The sequence below is a fragment of the Atta colombica genome, unplaced genomic scaffold, assembly GCF_001594045.1.
Source record: "Atta colombica isolate Treedump-2 unplaced genomic scaffold, Acol1.0 scaffold102, whole genome shotgun sequence".
Classification (NCBI taxonomy): domain Eukaryota; kingdom Metazoa; phylum Arthropoda; class Insecta; order Hymenoptera; family Formicidae; genus Atta; species Atta colombica.
Window position 1 is genome coordinate 1,020,455 of NW_017259187.1, and position 12,431 is coordinate 1,032,885.

A 12,431-nucleotide genomic window follows, 5' to 3' on the forward strand; every position below is an offset into this window, starting at 1 on the left:
TACGTATTAATATATTTAATTTTCATGTATTTCTGATCATGTAGACGTTATTAAAGTGCAACGACATGAACTTGAAGATTTAAGTGCATGACCTCAAGAAAAACTGTCAACGTTACTCACTTAAGAAAGAGTTTCTTGAAGGAACGACCATCCATCTGTGGTGGCGTCTCGACGCCGGCGATATCCAGAAACGTCGGCGCCAGATCGATGTTCAAAACTATGTCGTCTACTCTGCAATATTATGCGGATGTTTTATTGCGACCCAATATCGGGTCCTACACTTTCCGATGTTTATTTGTTCTTAAACGAGTTTCCGTAAACGAAAGCCAACGCGCAAGTTTCGCGGGTAACAGCATTATAATGACCTCTCACCGCAACTTCATATATCCAATAAACCTCTTATAGCCATATAGCTGTATTTTCAGAACTTGACTTAAAGAACGTTTAACGATTTCTCGACATTTATTGATGTTCATTTACTCTCAGAGATATATTAGACAGACATACATTAACAGTTAAAAATTTTATTATAGTGTTATTACAAGGAACGATTTTATTTCTTCTTGAATTTAAGTCTAGTTCAGCTTAAATTTATCTAAGAAAAGAGAAGGTAATAAAAAAAAAGAATTTAATATAGTATATCTGATGAATCATATGGCTCATTTGATAATCATTCACATTTAATACATCAAATATAAATAGAAACATAATAGAAAATAGGGAATATAATCTGTTCCTATCGTTTTTTACTAGTTTACAATTTATTTTCTGTTCTCAAAAGTTTCGTTTCTATATGAATATATATAATATTTTTTAGAAGAATCAATATAATTTTACAAGAATGTTATTCGCTCTTTCAGACATCGTCCGCTTTTTCAAATTTCAGATTCATAATCTATTATATAAGGATTAACTATTCTTATAATTCAAGTTCTCCATACTTAAATTAAAGAAAAAAATTTTTCAAAATTACAAAAATTAAAATTCCTTTAATTTTTGAGCAAATTCCCATAATTATGAATATCTAAAATTAAATATGCAATTGAAACAACTTACATGGATCCAGGTTCGATACCAGGACCTCTAATAAGGAATGGCACTCGTACATCGAATTCGAATGGAAAGCTCTTGCCTTTTATAAGTCCGAACTGGCCCAAATGATATCCGTGGTCGGACGTATAAATAATATACGTGTTATCTAGTTCACCCAGATCCTTTAATTCTTGATAAATCTATCGTAAAATAAATAGTAACACGTATTGAACTCTAATTTTTGTTAAAAATAGTTCTCCAGAAATGATATGACTATACAATTAGATTCTCTTCTTCTAAATTTCAAACGTTTTACACTAAACAAATAAATTTTAGTAAATCATTTATTTAAATGGTACCAATAAAATATTTATTAAATATAAAGATATATTTATTTGGTACAAAACAATTATTTTGATTTAACTATTTTGCTTTAATCATTTCTTTTTATTGAATAAATATTTATTTACTGGGAATTTAATTGGCACTATTCAAATAAATATTTACTAAAATTAGTATATTTTTTCTCAGTGTAAGTATAATATATATAGGTAATTGTGCGCAAATGTTAACCGTACTCTATCCACAGCAGCGTCGACGCTCTGCAAAGTTTGCAATCGTTTTGTCATTAAAAGATCTGTAAACTGCTTGTGAATGGGCTGCATCTTCTGCGTAACTTGAAGTATCCATTGTTTGTCGGGGTTCGGTGCATAATCATACGCTGGCGTACTGAAATGCAAAACGAACATAATTTGTTAATCTTACTTAATATTGTTGTGATCTTATAAACACATTTAAAATTTAATTCTTTTTGTTTATTAGAGAAAACGATTTGAATATTTTCCAACAAAGGTAACAACAAGATTCAATTTTTAGTAATATATAAACAATTTAATAGTTTATACATTATTAATCTCTAAAAATAAAGGAAATATTTCATGTGAACAAAATTATTGCTTCAAACTGTATATAATATATAACTGTATAATAATGAATAATTTATATTAATTAGAATATAAAGACAAATCTAAATAATAAAAAGATTTGGTTTTGATATCGATAATTGGTCATCTACTAATTAAATCGCATGTATTATACTGTGCTAAAAAACAAGAAAAACAAAGAATGTTTATAATTATTTATCGCTTAAATAATCTGCAATGCCATACTAAAAAATTATCATTATTCTCTTTGAAAATCCGAAAAAGTTTCCTTTATAGAAGCTCTGGTTATATGTATATTTTAAAAATGCTCTTATAAGATGTCTTAAAGCAAGAGAAATCACGTTACACCAAAGTTTTCCAATATTCGGTTTTCGTGATGTTCAAGATATGAAAATAATTAGAATAGAATATATTTATTACATTCAATTACATAGTTACAAAGGGAGATATAAAAATAATTAACGATTTTGTTTGAAAAATAATCAACGGTTTTAAATCCCTACAGTCTCTTTCAACGCGATTTCTCTTTTGCGAAAAATCCATCGGCGGCTAATTTAAAGTCGCGAAATCTTAGCTATTGCGTGACGCTGTTCTTAATTACAATCACGATCTGTTAGTCTTGAGATCTTAACAAGAACCGGATTTAGGAACGTGGAACACAGTTTTGTCCCAGAAATCCTAGACAGTTAGACGAAAATTAAATTAATCTCCCGTGGCCAGAGCGAGGAATCGCCAGTGAGACAGCAAAATGAGGATCATAGGTGGATGTTTAAAATGAACCGTCGCCGCCTCGTTCTCTACCTCCAATTACGTGAGACACGAAATTATGGATAATTGACCCTTCATCTTCCTTCACGTTCTTTAGAGGTGCTCATATCAGAATTTTTGTTTTATTTACGGGTTTTCAATGAAAACAGATTCGAAAATGATTACGCATGTTTCGCATATGTTTAATATATTACATTTTTAATATATTCTTGAAAAGAGACCAAGATTTTATACATCTACCTACGATTTATGTAACTATAGTAATATAAAAAATAAAACAATTTCAAAGAAACTTCATTTATAATAGAAATGTTTAATTTAAAATAATATATTTAATAAAATTAAGACATTATTCTATAAAATATCTATAAAATCTATAATATATCTATAAAATACTGGAACTATAGAATTATGAAAGATATTATTAAAGATATTATTAAAGAAGAAATGACTTCCATTAAAAAATCTATACAAATGTCTGTAGAAAACTATATTTTCATGCAATAACATTTAGATTATACTTATAAATGCGTAACACGATAGAGATTAATGATAATACAATACTATCGTTAATCGATCCTGATATCGAGGAGTACATGAGAATTTTCTGAAGTATATAAATTATCATAATTTACTGCATTTAAATAAACTATGATACTAATTTTCTGCTGCTTTCAAAAATTTATAATCAAGAAGAAGACAATCGTATTAATTTTGAAATGGAGAAGAATGCTATTTTCACCGTGTAACGCACGCATGGACCGTTCGTTTCGTCTCGACTTGACTCCTTAATTGCAGCCTATTCTGCGCTCGTCGTCTCACCCCATGACCACTTAACTCGTCCGCGAGACACCGCGAATTATATTTACACCCAGACGAGTGTCATTGCTTGCTCTCTCTTTTATTCCATTCGTCTCCGCGCGACTTCCTTCTTTTGCCTAGAGAAGAAGTGCATGATTTGATGACACAAACAAATTAAACAGAAATAAAGCAAATATCCTGCAAACGATAATCGAATTGATTATCTAGTATTAAATTATCACATAACTTCTGCCCGAGTCCATCACACACAAAATGACATAAGCAGCATAAACGTAATATAAAGCCGCAGGACCGATCAGCATCCGATACAAAAAGGCTATATTGATTTATATAAGAGACTTATTGGTTCAATGATCTTATGCTTACGTAACTTATATCATTTTATGTGATGGCTCAAACAAGAGTAAATTTTAGCATAAGCTGATTTTAGATAAATGCAGAACGTCATCGGAAACAAACACATTCTTATTTGATAAATATTATAGATATTATATATTATTATAAAAATATTATTTCGAAAACTGTTATACCATTATAACAAACATAATTAATTAAACAAAATATTTTTAGATCAAAACATTTTCGAAAAAAATTTTCATCAGTGGAATTATACTAGTTAAAGATTGATCATTTTTTTCAAATTCACAAAATTTAATTTAAATATTCTGCTTGATAATATATAATCTATAATCATAAAAGTGTTAGAATATAAAAAGACGGGCAATGTTGCGAAACAAAGTTTCTTTGTTGTATAAAACGAAGATATTACCCACGCATTTACGCACACGCGTATGCATAATAATCATATATGCATAAATAATCGAATTTTATCTGATGTCTCGAAGATCCATCGAGTCAAGCGAGTTTACGCTCAAGAAGTTGCGTAGGAATTAAACTAAACTCCACGGCTGTAAATTAAGGTGTGTAATCTTTTAACATCGTCTATTTATGCGATTATAAACGGATCTTATAAGTTTCCATTTTCGATCACAAACACGTTTATTCGCAGTTGCAATTAACTGCAATTGCTTCTCATGTAAGAAATTGATACGGAATTACAGAATGAAATTAGAAAATTGAATGTTTTAAGTACATGCAATGCTCGAGACTTTTTTTTTTCATAAAGAAAAAAAAAGGATTTCTAATTGAGAAATTTTACAATCATAAATATAGACATTATTCTGCCAAGATATTAAACTATCCTTAAAACCTATTATTAATTTAAAATAATTATCCTACGATGCACTTAACACCTTTATAGATCGAAAGAGAATTAGATTAGCATCATACTGGCGATTGCTTAAAGGTGCACCGATAAAAGCGCTCTGAAAGCACGTTGCCGTGCATGCCGCTCGACACATTAATTTCTGTCGATTAGCTTTTGAGTGGCACGACATGGGAACGCCGTGATATACGAGCGCAAAATGAAAACCTTGGTATTAAAACGCTGGTCGACATTCTGCGATCATCGCGTAAATGGCCGTAATGTCGCGCCGTAATTAAATATAATCTGCATCGAGGTGTGTTAAGCATTTTTGCGAAAGCATGCGCGATAATATTTCGTAATCATTCTTTCGCTGGTTTTTTTTTCACTGTGCATTCAATGCATATTTAACTAAATGTAATTTCCCATCTCGAGCGATTTTTGTGTCGAACAAATAAATTCTAAATTTCTATTTGATAGTTTTCAGTATTACGAATCACTTTCGGGAAATAGAATTTTTAGAATGACACTCGTCGAACAATCGCTCTCAATCTCGCCGGAAATTTTTACAATCGAGAATCGGAGCCAGACAATAAAGTTTTACAGACACATGTTGTGGGATCGCGGAGAGAAAATATATTGAACTCGGAAATATAGCGTTCAGGAATAAAAAGAATCTTAAAATCTAAACTTTTTTGGAAAATTGTAATTTTTTTCAAACGTATGAAAATTAGAAATTGTATTGTGCTTCCTTTTCTTCAAGTACATCGTAATATTTGTTGTAATAACAATAATAATTTATGCCCCTAGTATTAGATCGAAAGTTTCCTGCTTATGTTCCATTCCTTTAGAAGTAATTAGCGCTCTACACACTCTTGATTAACAAATTCTTAAGCAAACTTCTCGTGTTCTTCACGTCTTCGCGATGACGAGCGATGAAGAGACAAGTGGATGATAAATCATCCAGAGCAAAGCTCGTTCGTTTATCACAAAACGAGATGAAATTTCAACGAGTTTTTCTCCTATTTTCTCAGAAATCTGGTAATGAATCGCATGCCGTCACCAGATGTACATTTACGCGACCAAAAGCTCTTTTTACTCTTGGCAGGAGATAAACGCGTTTATAATGTCACTATTTTCTCAACATTCATATTACGCGAAATTCGGTGCTGAAAATTTACACACAACAACGGCACGCGAAAGTTTACAAGAATCAATTTATATAGGGTGAGGCACAAGTATGTTTTAAAATTTTGTAAATATATTTCTGAATAAAAGAAAAAAACAAATGTTCTTATGAGCATTAAGTCACAAATACTTCATTGATGAAATAATAAACATAAATACATAGTACCAAATAATAATTTTATTTAAGCTTCAAGTGAATATTTTTTTTTACAAGAGACGCCCTTCAAAGTGCCCTCTATCATTTTCCATACATGTCTGAGTATGATGTATGTACGCATGATTGGCATCGTAAATATCAAGATTTTTATAGATCATCTGCATGCACACATTCCTATAGGTCCTCTTCATTTGTTAACTGCATGGAAAGAACGAATGTGTTGAAATATTTAAAATTTTGTTGGATACAGATCTGACAATAATTTTCGAATCATAAAAATCATTTTGCTGGAAACTTAAACTAATTGCTAAAATATTAAAATTTTTTGCAGCATTGTTTATCATTTTTTAGTTTCCAACATAATTATTTTCAGACCTGTATCCAACAAAATTTTGAGTCTTTCAGCAAAATCGTTCTTTCCATATGAGGTTTCATAGATGATGATCTTCAAATGATCCTTCAAACAAAAATCTAATAGATTCAAGTCCGATGATCATTTAAAATTTATTTGTATCCATATTATTTTGATTTGAACATTTGGAATCTAATATTCATATTTTGTTCTTCTTTTTTATTCAAGAATATGTTTATGAAATTTTAAAACATTCCAACTTAAATTATATTGATCACTCGCTGCAATATTTCTCTTTTTCTTTCACTTGGACAGTACAATGAATTCTAATAAGATTGCCAAAAGGATCGAAGGTATTACTTTAAATTCCAACACTGTTTTGTAGATTGTTTAGAAAATCGTTACCAGAATCTGAATTATTATCAGAAGTGTCATTTTTCGATCTACTCTTGTTACATGATCAATGTTTCATCGTGTCTAGACAACGACAAATAAAAGCTTCATCGAGGAACCGCACATCCGCACTATCGTTCCACTTTTGTTCCGAACCTCTGCGACGCGTTGTGTCGCTTTTTTTTTCTCTTTTCGCAGCTGTGCGTAATAATATCTCTCTCGCGTGACGAACGCGGTTCGTAAGAGTGTGCTCATGGTGGTCTAGGGCACTCCATCATTCGAAGCGATGTCTATCCGGTCTAGGACCGCATATACATGCGCTGACGCTCGATATCATTCGCGTCTTCCATCCCCGCAACCCCTCGTATTCCGGACGTGGGTTTTCGCGCGGGCGGAGATAAACCGCGCGAATTTACCGGCCTCCGACATGGATGGAACACGCGCCGCATTGTTCGGAAGGAGTGAAAAGCACGATGGGGTCCGGCTCGTCGACGCCGACGTCGCGTCGAGCCAAAAGGGAGGGGGGAGGTCACCCCCGCATTCTCGTATTTCCCGCACGGCGACAATCCTTATTGTCGGGTCGCGCGTTTCCCGTCGTACGTTATCAGACGGATGGAAGAGTGGTTTGCAACAGCGAAAAATAATAGACGCGCGCGACTGGGTTCGATGAAGTTGCGGTCGTCATGTCAGTGTCGACTCGAACGAGCTAGGCTCATGATATCGACGACAAGCGACCCGGAATAATGTCGAGGATGCCAACCGCATATAGAACTGCCCTTTGACTTGTTTTCCATGGGAACTGACTCTCGTTAATTTTTGCTGAAACCACCGAGTTCCCAAAGATTGTATTCATCAAATCGAATAGCATAAAAACATACTTGACTTCATCATCGTATACGAAAAGAACGGTTTTGTTGAAGTATCAAAACTAAATTTGAAAATAAATTTTATTGTTATCAAAATAATTATGTCGAAACTGATTACTAAGATGTCAATCTTCTTGCAATATTGCTCATCATGCTTGAATATCCTACATAATTGTTTTGATTATCCAATACAATTATTGTCAGAGCTAAATTTTCAGATATTTCAGCAATATCGTTCTTTTTTTGTAGTTTGCTTGAATCCTATTTCTAAGATGAAACGATGAAGTCATCGGATTAAGTGCAATCGGATAAAGAGAAATTGTGAAGTGCAATCGAATAAAGAGAAATGTAAATCTTCTCGGAGTGGTTCTCAACGAGAAGACTGCATAATCAGAACGAATAATAGACATAAAACAATGAAGCAGAAAGGATCATGTAGTGCGTCTCGCGAAAAGATTATGTAAGAAAAGCAAAACACCCAATGACATGATTAATATTGTATGGCACGATTTGCGATAAAACTCTTTACTTCCAAAGCTAATTCTTTAATTAAACAAATTTATTAAAATTGATTAAATAAATTGATTAAGTTTAATTTTTTAAATTGCGCTTTGATATATCAAAATTGAATGAATGTCATAAATTATGATTTGTACTTTTAAAGCAAATGGCATATGTTTTTTATTTCTTTTCCGAGATCCGAATCAATCATGTAAATGCGAATATTCATAATTGAAGGATCAATTCATTTTTATTTTACGCAATCATGTAATTTAATTTTTACTATATTTATACTGTATAAACTGTAAATATTATCGAATCCAATCAAATAGCAAAACTTCGCTTCAATTAAATTTCATATCAAAGAAGTAAAATAATGAAATCACATAAAAATGCACTTATTACCTTCGTGAAGCAGATGCCACGGCATAATACGTTTATTTACAATTCTCTCAATCGGAAAACGACATTCCATTCACGATGGAATTGGACTTGTGTACACATATGCTGTCTCACGAATGTATCGCTGATCATCGAGCGGACAGCATCGAGAAACGGAACCGGTTTGCAAAAAAGTCTTCGATACCGCGTGCGTTCCGCCGCCAGGGATAAAGTCGCGCTTGCAAAAAATTAGAATAGACAGTCAGAAAGTCTGTCGTACTCACTGATGAGTGGTGACGTTGAAGAAGAGATGCGAGAATTGCGGCGCCGAGTCCTCCGGACCGTGCGGCGCCGGAAAACTGGCGACTAACATTACCGGCTTCCGGGCGAAATTGTGTTTGCTCTGCCTAAGGAAAGCCACGCTATCGTTGGCTATCAGATCCGGATAATAATCCCGACTGTAGTCGAAGCCGTGCTTTATCTTCTTGCCGTTCATGTTGACACTGTAGTTGTAGTAGCGGGAGTTCATTATAAGACCGCCCCATTCTCGCCATCCTGGTGGTATATACGAGCCGTTGTACTTATTCAAATACTTGCCAAAGTATCCTGAAATGAAAACAAAATCGCATGAATTAAATCTCTGGTGAACTATTAAATTTTCAATTTCTCGTTCAATCTCTTGGTATCTCTATCTTTTTAGATTATTGTATTTTAACTCTTTGATACCATCATTTCGTTACGTACTTATCATACTAAGTAAAAAATATTACATAAAAATAAACGAGACTATAAAAATGAATGATATTATAACAATTTTTTTCAATCAAAACACCAGACATAATATAATACCAATCAAATGTATATATCTTCATTATAATAAAAAAGTTATAGGATAGCAGAGAGGAAAACTTCGATATATGCTACACTAGAAATGGCACCAAAAGATTAGATACAATGTAATATTTATATTTTAATTGTGAAATTTATGTATTATTAATTTTCGCGTTTATTGAAAATATCATTTGTCGTTCAGTTCTAAACTTGTGTCCAATAATTAAAATGCAACATAAGTATATATTGAATAGGGTTTTAAGATGTTAGAGACAAAATTCAAGAGATCTCATGAAAAGAATCAGCTTTTATTAAGGAATCTATATTCTCTTTCTCGACGCATTTATAAGAAGTTACTCCGTTGAGTGTGACATTTGACTAGTACTTTTGATTTTTTGTAAAAAGATAAAAAGAGCGAAAATGTAGACTAATATTGTTAGACACACATGTTTATTTACAGTAAATATTGCGTTAATAAACATAAAATGAAAAAATTATAACTCAAATGTATGCTCACATTTAGTAAATATTTCGTTAGTATTATTGAAATAAATCTTTAATAAAATTCAGTAAACTTTTTTAGCATACTTTACAGCCGGTTAAAACAAGAACGCGTAACTTTTTAAAAATGCGTCGAAGGCAAGAGGACACAAGTTCCTTAACAAAAGTCATTTCTTTTGATAAAATCTATGTTCTCAAAAGAAATTTGTTCCTAAGAATACGTTCGATACACATTTCGAAATGCATAGTTTTTTCCAGCAATTATATTTATTAATAATTTAAATATTTTTAATTAATTGTAAGGAATTTTATAAGTTTCCTGCACAATAATTATAAAAACTTTCTTTACTTTACTTAATAAAAGATAATCACAAATACAGAATAGAAATACAAACATAATGTCATGAACTGTTTTGCATAAAAGAAATTTATTTTCTTTTTAAAATGAAAAAAATTAGCTTGTTTATGGGATACCGTCATCTGCAAATACATGAAGGAAAAAGATCAGAGAAGAGGCTGCATGAATTTCTTGTGGAAAAATTGAAAAAGTACACATTTCGCTCGGCTATACTGGTGATAAATCAAAAGGCAATTCCATTTTCCGACTTCTGCTTCTCTGAAGGTTCCTTCCTTCAAGACTCATCCCGTTTGCCGAAACCTGAATTATTCATACGGGACGGCATCAAATAATTAATTCAAAGGCACCACGGTGAAATTCTTTTGGGTCTTCCTTTACTTCCACTTTCGTATATCCTCCTCTTATCCCTGTGCAATATATATATCAATACTTATTTATAACAGTTATATGATAGTAAATTCGCGTGCACAGAACGGTTTTTTGCCAACATCAGACCATCATGCGCGATCAATCACATTTACTTTCGTTTAGCACTAATTAGTGACGCCTCAATAAAGATCGCGGGCATCGTTTCTGTTTCGCTAAACGTAATGATCGACGATAAATGATAAATCTACGATAGATCATGGTTGCAAATATTTATTTGGCGTGAATCATCAGTTCAATTTTGTTCTTAAACGAGGATTCATGACCAGTCATAGCATATGAATTGGAGATTGGGAAACACATTAAAAGTTGAAAATGATTTTTTCAGCACTCTATGTATGACATAATGTAATATCAAATAATGATTTGTTTTATTTATATTTAACAAAACAAGTCACATCGCTTTCACATTTTATAAATAAAGTTAAACATAAATAATTTCTCCTATTTAAAAATATATACATGATTATAATTGAAATCTAAATATACATTCGAATTGACCATCCAATTTTTGGAAGTGGGATCTTGCTTCTCCTTGCACAATAAAATGAAATAAACATAAATTCTCATTAGGCAAAAAGAATTATGGCCAGCGAACTCACTAAGAAGTTCTTCACTTTTTTCTCGATCAACCAGTATCTATGGACACATATGGATGAATTTCTCTGTTCAGATACACTTATGTATTTATAATTCTATCAATCAGACACACATTCGTCATATTCAACAATCATATTTCTCTAACTGTCGATATTATATAAATTTTTAAAACAAAAATTATACATTTAAAATATAGTGCGATTATTTTATTAAAATTGTGACTAGTTATTACGCATCGCACCTGTTGCTTCGAAGAAAACAAAAGCACAAGATAATTCCACAATAGAGAATCGTGCGAACTAAAATTCAGAATGCATGTCGAATGCATTCGATCTTAAAAAAATAGAATCTCTAAATGGATTTAAAGGGGAGCATAGAATGTGATATATTCTATTTTAATAAGTTTAATTTCAAGATTTAATTATATAAAGATTAATCGAGGAATTAAACAAAATTGCGATAAATTTCTTATATTTCTTCAAAAGATAAAAGATAAAAAGTGATTATTAAGGGATACAAATGATATCGTTATATTATTATATGAAAAATATGATACATTGTAAAATTTACAAGTAATGCTTTCATAATACTGAATAATATTAGGTGTAGTAAAAACAAATCCATTATTTTTGCGTGAAATTGAATGGAAAAATAATGGATTTTTTTTTACTACACCTAATACTGAATCATGCACTACAAGTTTAATTAGATTTAAAACTTTGTACATACAATAATATATGAAATACTTGAGAAAAATAGGAAAAAGAACTATAAAGTATCATATTGATGTAAAAATTTTGTCATATTTATCAAATAAAATTGAAAAAAATGTTTCATTAACTTCAAAGCAAAATTGTCACAAACTTCAAGTACATACATTTTCTTATCTAAAGAGAAATTTTTCAATATTTTTTTTAAGGAACTTCAGTTTTCATTTAATACGAGTATAAGACAGGTGGAAAGAATGACATCTTTCGTAGCATATATCTTAATATCTATAAAAAAATTTCAAAATATCCTTATATATAAGATATATTGAAATTATTTTGAGTCAATATTTCTGTATAATAGAATTAAGCAATTCACTAAATAAAAAATATTAAGACT

The 12,431-nt window shown here is 31.4% G+C and overlaps 1 protein-coding gene across 5 annotated transcripts in view; it reads right to left on the reverse strand.

Annotated features, from left to right (window-relative positions):
- Positions 1 to 12,431, reverse strand: part of LOC108688093 (extracellular sulfatase SULF-1 homolog) — an 86,918-nt gene that overhangs the window by 7,409 nt on the left and 67,078 nt on the right. For all 5 annotated transcript variants that reach the window (XM_018194212.1, XM_018194229.1, XM_018194196.1 and 2 more), the window contains exons 4-7: positions 8,893 to 9,214; positions 1,611 to 1,761; positions 1,057 to 1,232; positions 121 to 231 (exon numbers count right to left, since the gene is read on the reverse strand). In XM_018194212.1, coding sequence (XP_018049701.1) covers positions 121 to 231; positions 1,057 to 1,232; positions 1,611 to 1,761; positions 8,893 to 9,214 — 760 coding nt within the window. The remainder of the gene's footprint in view (positions 1 to 120; positions 232 to 1,056; positions 1,233 to 1,610; positions 1,762 to 8,892; positions 9,215 to 12,431) is intronic.